The following is a 17,414-nucleotide window of genomic DNA, read 5'->3' on the forward strand; positions in this document are numbered from 1 at the left end:
CTGCTTCCTGTATCACTTACCACTCCAGGCTGTTGATAATTCCACCCGGTTTACAGTGACCTGGACAAATATTTAATCCTCAGCCCTCCTAATAGTTTAAATCAGAGCTGTCAGCCCATGGCCAGAGTCTGGTTCCGGCTTGCCATGAGCAGTGTCTCCTGCCAAGCTAAACCCAGGCCTGATGAGTGCCTGTCCTCAGCACACCTTGGCCAGGGCTTCGGACTTGGTTCGCGTTGCCTTTTGCTCTGGGGGCTTTAATGAGGAAATTAATGCTCTGCCATCATTCTAACGGCCGATCACCACATCATTCATTTGAGGTGCATTAAAGCTGGGGCTGGGTTCCGATGTAAGTAACTACAGAAGGAGGAGGGATTGCAATGAGGTAGACAAATCTAAGTTAATGATGCACAGCTTCTGAGCAAACAGGGGAAGTGAGGGTTGCAGAGCTTGGCTACGGGTCCCAGAGGAGCCTTGGAAAAACGCCTGTGCTTGTTTGGATGGGAGACGAAGGGTTCTGGGAGAAGTGAGCAGATCAGTGAGCATGAACATGCATGGTTTGCAGGCTCTCCCCTTGGATTAGATTGTAACCAAGGTCAAGTTATTCTCATTTAACAGGTGAGGAAACTGAAGTTCAAACTTAAATAATTTGCCCATATAATTTAACCAGTAAGAAGCAAAGCTGGGATGTGAACCCAGATTTGCCTGGTGAGAAAAAAATATGCTACTTTATACCACGCCACAACTGTTTTGGTCTTAATTCGTCCTCTGTGCCTGCCATTCGGTGACTGCTAAATAGTCAGATGGAAGTGCATGGAGCAGTCAGCTCAGTGTAGACAGGACTCTGTCTCAGCAGCCGGCATGAGCAGCTGCAGTGGACCTGTAGCCTCAGGAGCAAGCAGGCCCCGCAAGCAGGATCAACCCTGCAGAGCCGCACACGGGGTCAAGGCTCCCCAGGTGTGTGCTGAGCAGCGCTGCCCTCTGGGCCCCTCCCGCAGGTGTGCCTTTGTCTTTCAGGATGATCTCCTGCTGGAAGCCACTTGGCCACTGGGGTGTGTTCACTACTAGAGGCTGTCAGGAGGGCTTTGAGGTTTCTAGGGAGTCCAATGATCTGATTGGATCTGTGTTTTCAGAAGGTGGCTCTGCCAGTGGGCTTGGGGGATGGGTGGTCAGGGGGAAGCTGTTACAGTCATCAAGGAGAGAGATGACAAGGGCCTGGATCAGGCAGCCCTGGGAGGGTCAGAGGGGACAGCCCTGCAGCAGAGAGGTCAGTGAAGAAGCTAGTGTCAGTCTGAGGCATGAGGTGGCAAGGGCAGAAACAGAAGGGCAGGGGAAGAAGGGCAGGCTGGGAGGCATTCTGGAGTGGAGTGGTCAGGGGCTGGACGACCAAGATATGAGATGGGGGTCAGATGAGAGCCCCTCACTCGAGTTCCTCCTTACACAGTCCTTACAGCAACCTGGGCCTGGGTTTTTCCTCTGGAAACCTGGCCTCATCCAGGTCACCCACGCTCACATGCCCTTGCCCCACGTGTGTCAGGAAGGAAGGCTGCTTGGTTTTGGAGCTGTCTCCCCAGGCCCACAGTGCCAGGCCCTAGCCCCAAGAGCCATCCCAGCCAGCATCAGCACCCTCAGCAAGGCCCCATGGGTCCTCAGCTTTCCCAGGGTCCTGTGGCCCAGCCTGCCTCACCCCGGCAGCAGCGGCAGCTGCCCTTCCCTGTGTGTGGCCCCGGGCGCACCCTTGTCTTCCTGTTTCCCACGGCCCATCTGGAGAAGGCCGCCAGCTTTGGCTTGCTGGCACCTCGCAGGGGTCCCTTCCGTGGGCACATCAGGCTATGCCCTGTGCCCACTCGTGTCCCAGTGTAGGCGGCTGGTGGTAGGCCAGTGGCCGGGGCAGAGCGCCACTCTCCTGGGCATGTGGCCTGCCAGCCAGCCAGAACACAGCCAGACCAGGCGATGCTGCCTCCACCTAGCCCTGCCTCCATCATTTTCGGCTTTTATTTCTCCCACCTCCAACCACCAAAAGATGTTTCTCAGGGACGTCAACTGGAAGACAAGGTAAACAGCTAAAGTCTTCTGGCAAATTCCCGCAGCAGTGAGGCTGTCGGAGTGAAGGTGAGCCGCAGGCCGGCCGGATCATACCTTCCTGCCCAGGCTTGTGGATGTGTGTGAGGAGAGGCGGGCAGAAGGTACCCTCTGACACACTGCCACGTGGCCCCCCATGGGAGGGTTGTAGAGCAAGTGAAAAAAGGTTGCAAGCCCCAAGTTCCAAAATGTTGAAAAGGAAGTTGTACTGAGAGGTCACTTCTCCTGTGTGACAGCAGAGACGTGGGAAAGAGGCGAGATTGTAAATGTCTGGAAAGAGATCCAAGGTTTCCCATCCGGGGAAGGGCCCTGCAGATGTTCGTTTGATATTTTCTCAGCTTCTAAATATTTAGAAATGAAGGTGGAATGTTTTGTTGAGTGGGGAGATCAGGCAGGTCATTGGCTAGTGAGCAGTCTCTCCCCACTCAGCAGTAGACACCCCCAATATATCTTCAGGCAGTAAATCCCCAGTAGAGGCACTTGCCTGTGTATCCTAGCAGGAACATCCTCTTTGACTTGCGTTTGGCAGTTAGGCCAGGCAGTATATTTTTGTCACAGGGAAGAAGCCCATTGCCCTTCCAGATGCAGGGAACAAAGGGTGGGCCGGGCCCAGCTTGGCAGTTCCAGGAGTGCACGCTCGCTGGGGAGGCCTGGCTGCAGCTGCACACACGCTCCTCGTGTCCTGTGGGGTTGCCTGGGTTCAGGGGTGGAGATGCTTGAGCAGCGCAGCTTCAAGGGGCGGCTGGGTTTTTGCCAGATGACCTGGGGTGGAGTGACCAGTGCCTGGCTGAGAAGGAAAGCTGGCCTGAGACAGGCTCCCCACAACCATCCCGTGCTGTGAAGGGCGGAAACAGGAGACGAAGGGACTGGAGATCCCTGGCAGGAGGCGGCTGAGGCAGGGATGGACCCTGCTCAGGTTTTCTGAGCCCTGGATTGTGGTTTGTCCTTCAGTTTTCTGGTAAAGGATGTATATGAAATTGAGCCAGCAGAGAGATCTCATAAAAGGAAGCAGGTTTCAGAATCACCCAGACCTTGATTCAGATCCTAGCTCAGGAACTTTCCAGCTGTGTGACCTAGACAGACCGCCACCTCTTTGAACTCAGTGTTGATAATGCCCATTTTGAAAGATAATAGTTCCAGCACTTTGAGAGGCTGAGGCAAGAAGATTGCTTGGCCAGGGGTTCGAGACCAACCTGGGCAACAGTTGCACTGCCCCCCCACCCCTTCACCCCTCCCAACAAAACAAAAAGTTACCTGGGTAGGGTGGCATCTGTGGTCCTAGCTTCTTGGGAGTCTGAGATGGGAGGATCACTTGAGCCCAGGAGTTTGAGGTTATAGTGAGCTATGATTGCACCATTGCATTCCAGCCTGGGCAGCAGAGCAAGACCCTGTCTCTAAAAAACATAATAAACAAATGTTATTTAAAAAAAAAAAATGGAAAGATCGGGCGCAGTGGCTCATGCCTGTAATCCCAGCACTTTGGGAGGCCAAGGCAGGTGGATCACGAGGTCAGGAGTTCGAGATCAGCCTGACCAACACGGTGAAACCCCGTCTGTACTAAAAATACAAAAATTAGCTGGGTGTGGTGGCATGCACCTGTAATCTCAGCTACTCAGGAGGCTGAGGCAGGAGAATCGCTTGAACCCAGGAGGCAGAGGTTGCAGTGAGCCAAGATCGCGCCATTGCACTCCAGCCTGAGCGACAGAGCAAGACTCCACCTCAAAAAAAAAAAAAAAAAAAGGAAAGATCATTGTAGAGTAGAAACAAAAAACTGTTTTACACACAGTTTTATGCTCAATAAATAATAACTTTTGCCAGGCGCGATGGCTCATGCCTGTAATCCCAACACTGGGAGGCCAAGGCAGGCAGATCACTTGCGCTCGAGAGTTTGAGACCAGCCTGGGCAACAAAGTAAGACCCCATCTCTCTACAAAAAATACAAAAATTAGCCAGGTGAGGCAGCAGTGTGCCTGTAGTCCCAGCTATTCAGGAGGCTGAGGTGGGAGGATGGCCTGAACCTGGGAGGCCGAGGTTGCAGTGAGCTGTGGTGACAACACTGTGCTCCAGCCTGGGCAACACAGCCAGACCCTGTCTCAAAAATAAAAATAAAAACAATAACTTTTACTGCTACTACCATATATCTTGCAAGGAGAGGCTTTTTGAATATGTACAATTCTAGATTCAAAATTTTCCTAAACTGGGCAACCGTAACTTTCCCCGGGAGGCCGTCTGACCACCTTCTTCTGGCCTGGCTGCATGCCGGGTCCTGACCTCCAACCCACAGCACAGTGTGGTGACCAGGAGGATGCCAGAGGCCAGAAGAGTGCTGGGGATGGAGCTGTGCTTTGACAATCGGTGAGAGCTGCCATTCTGGCAAGTCCTGCTCTAGGCCTTTTGTGTACATTTGTTTATTTAGTGCGAGGTGAAGGCAAAGAAATGGAGGCCTAGACAAGCCCAGGCCCTTTCCTCTCGGGCTGCGGCACAGGAGCTGCGGGGCCTCAGCGCTGGTGAGTGGGGCCCATGCCTTAGGGCCACGCCCTGCGGGTCGCGCTAGAAGATCCCGCGTGGCAGTGGGAGGTGTAATATATCCCCTCTGGGGGAAAGGCTGCCAGCTTCCAAACACTTGCCTGTGTTAGGGCCATGGGGAGGAGGAGAGGCGCCTGCTGGGGACACACGGGCCAGGCTCCGGCTTCAGACGCCATTGGAACCACCTTGTGGAACATCTGCAGCCACAACACATAAAAATGTTTTCCTTCCGGCAGCCACTTTTATAAGGATGTAATAATATATGCAGTGCACAAATGGTTCTATTTTTGGTGGGTCGGTATTGCCACCGAGCCGACCCTGACCAGGTGTGGAGGGGAGTGAGCAGGGGCGGGCAAGGGGGCTGTGGAAATATGGCCGGGTGCACCGAGCCCTGTGCCCCTCACTCCCCAAGCACCTTTCTCCTTCCCTCCCCAGCGGCTGCGTGGCCATTTACGTGGGCTCAGCTTCCCTGCCATGGGCTGAGGGGGGCCTGTGTTCTAGGGGATCAGTCTGCTCCTGGGGACAGTGTCGCACACTGCAAGACCCAGCCCTCTCCTCCACCTGACCTCTTCTACCTTCGTTGGCTAAGGGGTTTCGCCTGTTTGTTGTAAGATGGCTCTTGATTCTGAAACACAAAGATGGTAACCAAGAGGCCAAATTGCTGATGTGACTGGACTTGCCCAGGTGACCCAGGACCTTTGCCGATGGCCGCGGCCTCTCTTTGGGCTGTTGGTACCCATTTAAAATGGGGCCCACGGTGAGCTCAAAACCCTCATCCCTTCCCTAGGGTGGCCGGGAATCTGCCGTCCACATGGAGCCGGGGAGGAGGAGAGACTGATTTGCTGGAAGGACCTCATTCATTTCCATCCAACCCCCAGGCTTCCCTGCCTGCCGAGCTGACTCCACCCAGCCCTGAGCCTAGGCACAGTGACCACCTTCACGTCTGGGAGAACACACAGTCCCCGGGGGCCAGCATGCAAAAGTTCTTTTTGAAGCTGGGTGGATGGAGCCCCCTCCCTCCTGAGGGTGCTCCCCAGCTCCTGTTGAGCAGACAGCCCACCCCGTCGTCTTGGCACCAGGGTTTTGCTAGTGGCAGATAAAGATGATGTTCCAGCAGACGCTCCAGTGCTGCCGAGGGTGGTGTGTTTATTAGACCTGAAATGAGAACTGTCACTCTCAAGCTCATGGGCACTCTCACTACTCCTGTTTTATGGAGACCCCCTGGGGTCTGAGGGTCGAGATTCCTCAGGATGACTCGCCAGAGCGTGCCAAGACAGATGGGAGCAGAGAAGCCGGTCTTTCTAGCATTTCTCTCCCTCTTTTCCACTAGTCCTCAATAAAACAGCCTTGCCAGAACCAGATGTCTTTTTTCTGCAGATATTTACTGTTATGACTTGGGAGGCAGCAGGTTCTGGACTGTTGCCCTCACCTAGACCCCCTCCTTGTCAGATGCCATCCGTTTTCTCAGACCCGTTGGTCTCCCAGACCACATTGCTTTGTGAGCAGACGCCTGTCAGGGACAGCTCTATCAGAACAGACCGAGTCCAGCCCAGTGAGCCGTGATGTTCTCTCACTGCTCGGTCCCCCCTCTGCCATCTACAGCGACATAGGTTGGGTCTGTTCCCCTGGCAGACAGCAGACCTTCAGAGCCTGCCAGAATCTCTTGTGTCTCCCCTAGCACACACACATCCCTCCCCACCCACCACCGCCAGGCCTGGATAGCCCTAGTTCTTTCCCATTTCTTGGTGTCAGGGTGTTCAGACCTTTTAAGCAGATGAACGCTAACTCATTCAAGGCTTTTAAAACCCAGTGCCTTAGCAGGGTACAGGGTACAGTGGCACACACCTGTAGTTACAGCTGTGTGGGAGGATTGCAGGAGTTCCTGTCTAGCCTGGGCAACATAGCAAGACCTTGTCTCTTAAAAGAAAATTAAAAAAAAAAAAAAAAAGTGCCCTAAACTGAATCCAGCCCTGCAGATGTAGCTGGGCCAGGACAGAACAGAGGGGAACCACTGCCTTCCCAAGCAAGCGATGGAAACTGGCAGCTGCAGTGTCTTCATCATGCGATGGGGTGGGAATGCTGCCCCTTATCTGGGCACAAGAAATAGTGTCATTTATGCACCTTAAAGTTGCACAAAAGCTTTCCTAGTAGCAACATCTCGTCCTTGTCAAACTTGAAATTATCTAAAAACCACAAGTCTCTTCATAGGAACTGTTTGCAAGTCAGCAGTTCCCCATTTTGTACTGCATGAAATGTACCCTTGAGCCTAAATATCTGGCTTGCATTTGCCCTGGTACATTTAACTGGCATGGTGAAGTAGGAAGAGCAAAGGCGTCGGAATCTAACAGTGCTGTATGATTCTTGCTTCTTTAAGCTTCGGTTTCCTTGGGTTTAAAACAGGGTTCCTAGGAAGCTGAGATGGAAAAAGGTGGCTGCCGCCTGGCTCCATTCCAAGTTGCTGCTCTCGTTCTGTAGGTAGCCCAGGTTTCCGGGTTCCGTATTAACCCTGTGACCATCTCAACCCTTGACACTGTCGATAGGAAGCTGGTCATTGTCTCAGCTGGGCCTTTACTTAAGTCCTGGAGAAACAAGTTGACCAAGGGCAGGCAGAGACTGCTACAGGGGGCCACATAATGTATGCAGTGCACAAATGGTTCTATTTTTGGTGGGTCGGTGTTGCCAGCGAGCTGACCCTGACCAGGTGTGGAGGGGAGTGGGTGGGGGGCTGTGGAAATGTGGCCAGGTCCCTACCCCTATCGGCAGAGGCTCCATCCTGCCCTTCCTCTCAGCCACAGGTGCAGGATGGTAGATGGGAACTTGCCAGAAGGATGCGACCCTATTTAAGTAGTTGTGTTTTCTTCCAGCCCAGCATCCCCACCAAAACAGGAAAAGAAGTGCTCTCGTGCAGGGCTTGTTCACAGTGAGCCTGGCTGGCTCCTCATGATCTCTGAGTTTAAAATGTGCCAGCAGATGATTTTAACGATCCCATCAAAAATTGTTGTCTGGATCAGTTTCGAGCTAGCGTTTCCTTGCAGAGGTCATTCTTCCTTTTTTGACAAAAGTTGGGTCGGCCAGGTGCAGTGGCTCATACTTGTAATCCCAGCACTTTGGGAGGCCAAGGGAGGTGGATCACCTGAAGTCAGAAGTTCAAGACCAGCCTGGCCAACATGGCAAAACCCTGTCTCTACTAAAAATAAAATAAATAAATAAATAAAAAAAGCCAGACGTGGTGGTGGGCACCTGTAATCCCAGCTACTGGGGAGGCTGAGGCAGGAGAATCACTTGAACCCAGGAGGCAGAGGTTGCAGTGAGCCAAGATTGCACCATTGCACTCCAGCCTGGGTGACAAGAGCGAAACTCCGTCTCAAAAAAAAAAAAAAAAAGACAAAAGTTGGGTCAGTGCTGCCGCCCCCAGTGTCAAGGATTGCAATCACAGATCGGGTTTGCCCAACCCTGGAAGCCTGGTCGTTTAAAGTGGCTTGGTTCTCTCCTGCCCTCTGCTCACCCCCTCTTAACCAGGTTGGTTCCACCTTTCACAGCCTGAAAGTCAGTCTCCCTGATGAGGAGATGTAGAAATAGATGAGAAGCAACAGAGCCCGTACCCTCTGAGACAGTATCTCCCCCCAGACTCCACCCTGTTCTCCTGGTTCCAAAGAGAGGAACCCGCCTTTTGCTGGTTTTTCTTCTGTGGGCCTGGTCTCATTTTGAACTCTACCCTTTCTGATGCTGTTCTTTTCTTCCTCTTTCTTGATTATTTATTTCAGCTTCCCACATTTTATTTCAACAACATCAGTCATGGTAGCTGCGTATTCCTGTTTTCAGTGTAGTAACGTTGAGCATTTATGTTCCTAGCACTCTTCCAGGTACCCTGTGCGTTATAAGGCAGGCACATCTCTCCTGAAAGAATTTATATTCTTGTCAGGGAAATAAGGCTTCAGATCAGAAAAAATTCGGGGGAAAGTGCCGAATTCCTTCTACCCTAACCTGCCTCCATTTCCTCCCTCCTCCGAGTTGAGATGATTGGGTCAGAGCCAGTTCTTCCTGGGCTTGGGAAGAGGAGATGGGGCTTGAGTGCTGCTGCCCCCCTCATAACCTCAGAGTCTGTATTGAGACTCTCTTGCTCAAACTCCCCTCGCAGAGTAGAACGAACAGGCCCTGGTGCGAGGAAGGGTTTGACCCAGGCTCTGCCATTGCCATCTGCATGACTAGGGTGAGCCACTGAATCCCTCTGGCCCGAAGTCTCCGTCAGAGGTTGTCTGTCCCTCCCTGCGAGACTGCAGCAGATGGCACCCCAAAGCCACCATTTGGGAGCGCCAGGGCGCAGCAGCAGCACAGAAGCTTCCCCTGCAGTGTCAGGCCCTGAACCTGGGGTGGATGGCCCAGCGTGGGCCTGCGCCTGCCAGTAGAGGCCTGAAGACAAACCGAGCGAGTCTTCTCCAGTTGACTCGGGTGAGCTGGTGCCTGCCAAGGGCTGCTGCTGTGGCACTGGGCATCTGCCTGCTCTACCATGGGCAGCAGCAAAATCTTCTCCCTTGGAAGTGGGGACTCTGGGCTTCTGCCCTCTGGGCTCTTTATGGTCTGAAACTGAAGTCGGTTTGTGCTTCAGTTCCCAGGCTGCAAAACTGGCCTTGTCATACCTGCAGCTGGCTCTGCGGTGGGAACAATAGGCTCTTTGCAGACCGTGGAGGTAGGGTGGGCTGTCTGCCGTTCTCAGAAAGCTCTGGCTTTCTCTGACTTGGAATGTTTCTGTCTTTTGCAGATGGAGAAGGATGAAACTGTGAGTGACTGCTCCCCACACATAGCCAACATCGGGCGCCTGGTAGAGGTGAGTGGCCTGGGCTCTGGCTGGCTCCTGCATTGACCCACAGCAGTGACACTGCAGCCCCGGAGCCGCTGTGCTGGCCTCCTTCTCTGCTGCTTTCTCTCAGCTCCACAGCAGCCGGCAGAGCGCTTCTTGGATTTTGCCCTGGCCTCATATTTTTGGAGCCTCTGATTTGGATGCCAGCAGGCTCCAGCTTCAGGGCCACCTCCTGCTCCACCCCCAGACCTGGGCTCCCAGAAGACTCTGCTCAGGCGCTGGCTCTGGGGCGCACTAGGTCTTGTCTCCCCTGATCGCCTGGGTGTGAACAGGGCCCTGCGCTGGGAGAGGAAGCAGATCCCAGGAATGCCAGTGGGCCCTGGTGTGGCTTCAGTTGCGGCTGCCTTGGCTCTCCTGTCACCACGTTGTTTAGGAAGGCAGGGAGGTGCTCTCGGGTTTCACAGAATTGTTCACAAAATTAGTGGGGAGCCCAAGGGGTGGTGATGTGGTTTAGAGCAGCTCCCAGGCATGGGCAGAGCTGGCCGCCAATCCCTGGGTACTGGCTTCCTCCCTGCCTGTGGACTGTGGACGGGAAGGCGCCGGGAGCACAGATGGCAGGTGGGGTCTTGGCAGCCTGGAGCTCGCTCACTGATGCCCCAGAGCAGGCATGTGCCACCCTCCAGTGGCCACACTGGGGACTGCAGGGCTGGCGGGTGGAGGGAGGGCGTGGGCCTCAGGGTTCCTGACCTTTTGCCACTGCGCTGACCGACCTCCCTTCCAGGACATGGAAAATAAAATCAGAAGTACGCTGAACGAGATCTACTTTGGAAAAACAAAGGATATCGTCAATGGGCTGAGGTAATGTACCAGAAAGCACAAGCTTTAGAAGCAGACAGAGGGATTTGAACCCTGGCTCTGCCAGTTACTAGCTGTGTGGTCTTGGGCCTCGGTGTCCTCATTGGTAGGCTGCAGTGCCCCTCTTCTGGGATGATCATTATGTTGATTTTGGAAAGTAAAGTCCTGATGTGTCATCTGCACTCTCCGTAGCAGCTGTCGGTCCCTACCTGCACCATTTGTTTCCTGGGGCACGTTCACCCTAACAGCCATTGGTGCCCTTGCCCCCCGGAGCCTCCTCAGCCCTGCAGTTTGTCAGTCCCCGCTCAAAAATCTCCCCACCCTCCATCCTGGGCCTAGGGGAGCCATGACACCACATTCCGGGCAGCCCGGCCGCCTCTGGCTGGCCTGCTCTCCGAGACAGCAGAGGGCAACGTGCAGGCAGGGCCCTCAGCCCGGGCCTTCTCAGGCCCCCAGCCTCCCTGACGCCACATGCAGGCAGGGCCCTCAGCCTGGGCGTTCTCAGGGGGCCCCAGCCTCTCTAACGTCCTCTGCCAGGGCTCTGCTGCCAGTGACCAGTGTCCTGCACCATCCCTCCCACCTCGTGCCCTCAGCTCTGCAGTGTCAGCCCAAACAAAAGCCAGGGGCTCTCTGGACCCTCCAGGTCCATGGCGGACAGAGCAAGAGGCAGGCCTCTGACATGAGGCCAGAGCCCAGCTGGGGGCAGTAAACGGCTGTGGAGGGAGCACTGGCCTTGGAGTCAGGAGAGTCAGGAGGCCGGGATCTCCCCTAAGCTCTGTCATCCTGAGCTGCATGGCCCCTGGCACTCCTCGCAGAGGCCCTTGTCCAGTCGAGGAGGCACGGTCGGCTGAGATGATGAATCTAGAACACGCTCTGCAGTCCAGCAGCACCGTGTGAGTCGGGCTGTGCTATGCCTTTAGCGGCCAGCCCTCTCACCCACTGCCGTGGTGTAGCTCTCACAGCCCAGCCCAGAGGAGAGGCAGGCTGCAGTCCTGGGGCTGCCCCAGCGCGTGGACTGGGGTGGGCGACAGATTTCAGTCACCTGCTTTACAGTTTTAAAACAGAGGAGGAGTCCTCTTTGGACCCTTGTCTTCTGATCTCCTGCCCACCTGGGGGAGGCTTGGTCTTCGTGACCTGTGACAGGGTTAGAGCCCAGTGGTCCCTGGCGTTAGGCCTGCCACCGGCAGCCACTGCCCGATACACCAAACACACTTTCCCGCCCAGCCAACCTGCACAGTCCCCAGGCAGTGGCTGGGAAGTGGGGGAGAGAAGCAGAAGAGCCTGCGGGTGGTGGTGGCGAGCCCCTGAATACCACGACCACCGCCAGCGTGGACCTCTGCAGCGGCGATACCACTCCACACCCCAGAGCCGCCGCGGCATCCCCCCTTCCGCCTCGTGGGTCTCCCTGAATTTCCTCCTCAGCTGTGGCCCCCTGCGTTCCTGGCTTCTCGTCGTTCTCTTCCCTCCCACTCCACTCATCTTGAACACTCTCTGTAGATCTATTGATGCTATCCCTGACAACCAAAAGTTTAAGCAGTTGCAGAGGGAGCTCTCTCAAGTGCTGACCCAGCGCCAGATCTACATCCAGCCTGATAATTAAGCCGATCCAGGTACCCTGCCTGAGAGCCGCGAGACCCTCCCCACTAAAACAGGACTCACCAATCCGCCGAGACCCTGCCGGTCCGGCTGCTGCTCCGCGGCCATTTAAACCACCACTAACCCCCACGTGTGCTCCCGGCCGGTGCACAGCCACATTCCCGTGTAGCCTCGGCCCCGTGTAACACGGCACCTATCACGTGTGTGTGCTTTCCACTCTGGGTGGAGGCTGGGTGTGGGGAAGACGGCTGATTTTTTGGCTTTTGCTTCTGAAGAAGCCCAGGCCAAGGGATGGATGCTGCCTCTCCAGCAGCAGCCACTTGTGTGCACCGGCCTGACTGTCCCCAGGGCAGGGGTCTGCCTGTCGTCCACCCCCACATGCTTCAGAGGAGCCTCTGATGCTGGTGCAGGGATCCCAGAAGCCAAATAAGCCCCGCCCCCGCTCAGCGGCACATTGGCTGTCCAGAGCTAGCTGGCTTGGAAGGGGTGACCTCACTCTCTGATCTCTGAGTCTCTGGGGTTGGAGGGCAGAGTCAGGGCTGGACTCCACCCTGGCCGGCCCAGATGCTCTGCTGGAGCTGCCTGGACGCCCAGTGCCGACTCGGCCACAACCAGCATAACCTTCCGCCCCTAACGAGCTGCAGCTGTTCCTTTAAACAGGTTACGCTAATGGAAAGGAAAATAGTCTTGCTTGTTGGTAATGGCCAAGAACCATGACTTGAGCTTGTGACAGATCCAGACGTAGGGAAGGAGGCAGCATCCCTGGAGAGCAGGAGGGCAACTTGTTTGTAAAAAGAAGGCGTTTGGAACCCTGCCAGCTGGGGCTGCAGAGCCCAGGTCCAGGGGCTCCGCACTGAAGGCCCACCCCAGAAGGGGTGCAGCAGACTTTCCAAGGTGGAGGTGGGGTCAGGCACTTAGAAAACCAGGTGGAGCTGCTTTTCCTTGGCCGTGGGACTTAAGTGCACCAGTCTGGTCTGTGTGTGCCAACTTAAGGCCCACGACTCGGGTCAGCCTCACAGTGTGGTCATCAGGCATTTCCATCATGGCATTGAGAAAAAACCCTTTTTAAGATACACCGTGATGGTGCAGTTCCCTGGCCGCCCACTGGGGGCGTCCTGGCGTAGAAACCCTGGCAGCCAGGTCTGCTCAAGATGACTCCTCCCTCCCACAGAGTCGAGCACTGTCTCCAAGCGCTGATTCGAGGTTGCTTGGCCGTGACCTTCCCAAGCATTGTCCCTTAAATAAGCCCCCTGCTCCTTCCGCCTTCCACCATTTCACTTCTAACTTCCTGTGTCTAACTTGATTCTGGCTCTGGAACTTTCTCCTTCGTGTGATCCAGCCAAGACCTGGCGGGCTTGGCTCTTCCTTCCCAGAAGAGCCAGTGACCACCCAGGCTAGAGGTCCTGTGCGCTGCTGCTTTGCCCGCCGCATCTCCCGCTGGCCATGTTGACCTCTCGCTGTGAGCTTGGCAAGAAGCCCCTGGGGAATCGGATGAGATTTGGAGCCTGGGGGCCGTGGGGGCTGATGCCTTTGGCCGCCACAGAGCCAGGGACAGTCCTGGGAAGATACTCAGAAACGTGTATTTCCCCAGCATGAACCAAATGTCTGCGTTTCTCCTGGGAGTTTTTTCAGTTGTATGCAGCTTGCTTCCAGGTCTTGTCTTATGGCACCTGCTGAGTATTTTGAGGGCTCTTCCTGTGACTTGTAGGGATTCGGTAGCCAGAACTCAGTCTGGGTGCTGTTGCTTCTCCTGGGCCCTGCTTCACTTCCATTTGCCCATTTTTGCTTCTGGGGATTGATTTTTCTGATTCTTCCTTCCCATGGCTGGTGTGAATCAAACGTGAGAGTCCGGCTGAGTGCACTCTCCGTAGCACTCTTGTTGAGCAGCCCTCTACCCACTCTTTCCACTGCTTCTAAACTGTTATAAAACCTACATTTAGGAAGTCTTTGCCTAACCAATATGTTGGGTAAATTTGACAAAATGATTAAAGAAGTGCTAGGGGGGCATTCCTCTGAGCCTCAGTTTCCTCATCTGTAAATTGGGTTGATAGCTTTGTTCTTTTTTAAGCCTTGACTTCGCTTTTTGTTGTTGTCGTTGTAGAGATGGGGTCTCACTATGTTGCCCAGGCTGGTCTCGAACTCCTGACCTTAAATGATCCTCCCGCCTTGGCCTCCCAAAGTGCTGGGATTACAGGCTTGAGCCACCACATCCGGCCGGGTTGATAGTTGAGACTTCCCCAGGATGCCTGTGAGAATTAAATGAGATAATATATGTGAAAGGCGTTTTGTAAACTGTGAAATCTCCATAAGCCTTCATTGTTTCTGGCTTTGTTGATGAGCGTCCCCACACATACGTGAATGCGGTCGCTCTGAACGTTTCCCCACAAATCCAGAATTTGACAGCAGGGATCCCAGGGGCACTTGGCTGTCCTGTGCTGCCCTTTGCAATCCAGGCTGAGGGGTTTTCTGGGCCAAGTTAACAGCGGATGGTGCCTCACAGCAGAGGCCTGAAAGCACCTGCTGCATGGGCCATGAACACAGTGTGCTCAGACACGCGGAGACACTGGTTCTTACCCACTCCCAAGGGTGGGATAACGCTGCACCTTGCACTCCTGGGGTGAGGAATGAGGCTGTTCTGCTGGGCAGGGCCTGGGCAAGGGGGAAGCTTTTATAGAGGAACCCGCATGGCCCCGGAGTCCTCCCCTCTTAGCCCCTGGCCTGAGTCCCCAGCCAGCAACCCAGGGTAGCTGTTCTGAAGCAGAGGGGCTTTGTTCCATTGTGTTTGGAAGCCCAGAAGCCACCTTGTGGCTTAGGGTGACATAGGGGCCTACACACAGAGGAGTGAACTTAGGGTTCTAGGGACTATGGCCGGATCACCGGTGGCCAGGGGCAGAGATGAGCACCTGTCCATGTAAGCCATATGCCACCCCCCACAGGGCCTGGCAAGGTGCAGAGGGTGCAGGTCTCGGCCATGTGCCCCTTTGCCCCTTTCTGAGAGGGGCAGATGCCCAGCCCAGTGACCCAGAGCCTCACCCCAGGAGGCGGGTCCATGCGGCAAATCAGCCAGGCACTGGCATGGTGGCCCCCAGGCCTCCACCGCCTCACCAGTCCCTATTCAATCTGCTGATAACGCCTTTCCTCCCTTGCAGGTCTGTGCAGACTTTTGCAGACAAATCAAAACAAGAAGCTCTGAAGAATGACCTGGTGGAGGCTTTGAAGAGAAAGCAGCAATGCTAAACCTCTGCTTCATGCTAACCAGACACGCCGTGCACTCGTTAGATTCCTTTCTTAGAAAACTCGTTTTCTGCTCCCTTCCCTCGTCCCTTCCCTCCCCGACAGGTCACATAACAGCTGCATCATTGACCGCACAGCACCATCTCTCCCTGAGAATAAAGCCGATAGCCACCCTCCTCCGGCTCCGAACCTGCTTCCGCCACACCTCGCTCTCAGTTCTCTCCACATTTCCATAGAGACCGTGTGGTTTTTGTTCACCCGGGCCCCCCGTCTTCCTCGCTGTCCCCCCATTTATAGGCATAAAATCCACTGTCTGCCAGCCTCCCTTCCCTCCCACCTTTTTGTTACATTGGTGTAAAAAATGTAAAACAAAAAAATTTTATGAACTAACTGTGGTGTGTGAAAGAGAGAAGAAAAACTGGAAATCTTATTCCGTGTGTGTTTGGGAGTTGCTTGGGGTTGGGGGTCGTGGGGACAGGGGACAGCTCTGGGAGCAGAGGTGGCCCTCGGTGCCGTCCTGCGCAGACTCGCCCGTCCCACGGAGGCCGCGGGGTGGGGGCTGGGGGGGGCCGCCGACCGTTCCGCTCTTCCGGCCAGGTGCTTTTCTGTCAATTTCTATGGAATGCAAAAGGAGGTTTTTGTTTTATTTTGTTTTTTTGTAAAGCTTAAGAAAAAAATCTACATCTTATACTTGAGCCTCCATACTTAAAAAAAGAAAAGAAAAGAAAAAAAAATCAATAAAAAGAAACTGGGACGCAGTTAGCGCTGGCCTTCTGTGTTCCTTCTCGCCAGCCTCACTTTCCGAGCGCGTGTGGCCGTGGCCGTGCGCTGGCTCCAAGCTGGGACGTGTGTGGGCCCCGCTCACGGCAGCAAGGAAGTGTCCGGTCCCCAGCCCCGCCGCCCTAAAAACATACCAGGTATGTGATGAGGTGCAGAGTCCCTGTCCCTTTCCGCTCTCCGCCGTTGGAGGGCAGAAGCACCAGCAAACACTGTTCTGGCGCCGCCACACGCACCTCCCGCCGCCTTCCCACTGTGCCTAGTACAAATGTGAGGCAGCCGAGGCTCAGTTGCAGTAACTCAGCCAAGGCTGCACAGAGCCACAGAGTCTGCCTTCTACCCTCCAAAATGCCCCAGGGAAGATCTGAAGCAGATCTCAAAGTCCCTGCCGAGACCATCCCCCCATCTGTCCGTGGCCAATCAGCGGGCTCCACAACCTGGCCAGCCCATCTGTTTGAGGTCCCTGGGTCTGATGCAGCATCTTTTTTTTTTTTTTTTTCTGAGACGGAGTTTCACTCTTGTTGCCCAGGCTGGAGTGCAATGGCATGATCTTGGCTCACCGTAACCTCCGCCTCCCACATTCAAGCAATTGTCCTGCCTCAGCCTCCTCAGTAGCTGGCATTACAGGCATGTGTCACCATGCCCAGCTAACGTATTTTTAGTAGAGACGGGGTTTCTCCTTGTGTGTCAGGCTGGTCTCGAGCTCCTGATCTCAGGTGACCCTCCCGCCTCGGCCTCCCAATGTGCTGGGATTACAGGCGTGAGCCACCGCACCCGGCCGATGCAGTATCTTTATGGAGTGCAAGTGCCGTGGCATACAGACAGCAGAGAAGCCCCTGCCCCCTGAGTTCCTAGTGCCAGGTGGAGAACGCAGGCACACTCCAGCCGTGAGCCGTGAGGGGATGCACCCAGCGAGCCGTTCCCCATGGGCACACGGGTGCTGCAGCCTCCCGGGGTCATGTTGGCAAGGTGCCTGGCACACAGAAGGGCCCAGCGAGCCGTTCCCCATGGGCACATGGGTGCTGCAGCCTCCCGGGGTCATGTTGGCAAGGTGCCTGGCACACACAAGGGGCTGGAAAAACAAATGTTTTGCTTTTCATTTTCTTTCATGGTAAAGTTTTATCCAGGATCATCAAGGTAGGTACAGGGGCCACTGCAGTGGGGTCTTGTGGATGGGGAGAGAGATTGGGCTCAACTCTGAGTGCAGCAGCACGGGCAGGTGGGGATTAGAGCCAAGGAGCAGAGGGGAGCAGTGGGTGGAAAATGACTCAGAGGAAACCTCAGGGGTCAGGGGCCTTCTGGCCAAACACACCTAACAGGATTCTTGCTGAAGACAGGCCAGGGTGACCAGACATCACCTGGGGCCGGGGGTGGAGGATGAGGCCAGGTGTGGTGGCTTATGCCTACGATCCCAGCACTTTAGGAGACCAAGTTGGGAGGATGGCTTGAGCCCAGGGCTTTGAGACTAGCCTGGTTAACATAGACCCCATCTCTACAAGAAATACAAACCAGGCGTGGTGGTGTGCACCTGTCGTCCCAGCTACTTGGG

General features: G+C 55.0%; 2 protein-coding genes across 6 annotated transcripts in view; both read left to right on the forward strand.

Annotated features, from left to right (window-relative positions):
• Positions 1-15,846, forward strand: part of CAPZB (capping actin protein of muscle Z-line subunit beta) — a 146,761-nt gene extending 130,915 nt beyond the window's left edge. For 2 of the 5 annotated variants that reach the window (XM_003949308.5, XM_009449692.4), the window contains exons 7-10: positions 9,365-9,430; positions 10,185-10,261; positions 11,756-11,868; positions 15,004-15,846. In XM_003949308.5, coding sequence (XP_003949357.1) covers positions 9,365-9,430; positions 10,185-10,261; positions 11,756-11,858 — 246 coding nt within the window. In that variant the 3' untranslated portion in view covers positions 11,859-11,868; positions 15,004-15,846. Of the gene's footprint in view, positions 1-4,495; positions 4,587-5,040; positions 5,363-5,483; positions 5,962-9,364; positions 9,431-10,184; positions 10,262-11,755; positions 11,869-15,003 lie in introns of those variants that run through there. The other 3 variants (XM_003307839.6, XM_009449700.4, XR_010148013.1) reach the window with 2 other exon arrangements.
• LOC743172 (uncharacterized) lies at positions 896-3,514 on the forward strand. The gene has a single exon (XM_054680200.2). It carries the CDS (start codon positions 1,016-1,018, stop codon positions 2,054-2,056), a length of 1,041 nt encoding a protein of 346 aa, XP_054536175.1. The 5' UTR covers positions 896-1,015; the 3' UTR covers positions 2,057-3,514.
• Positions 15,847-17,414: the final 1,568 nt, after the last annotated feature.

Source organism: Pan troglodytes, chromosome 1, assembly GCF_028858775.2.
Source record: "Pan troglodytes isolate AG18354 chromosome 1, NHGRI_mPanTro3-v2.0_pri, whole genome shotgun sequence".
Classification (NCBI taxonomy): Eukaryota; Metazoa; Chordata; class Mammalia; order Primates; family Hominidae; genus Pan; species Pan troglodytes.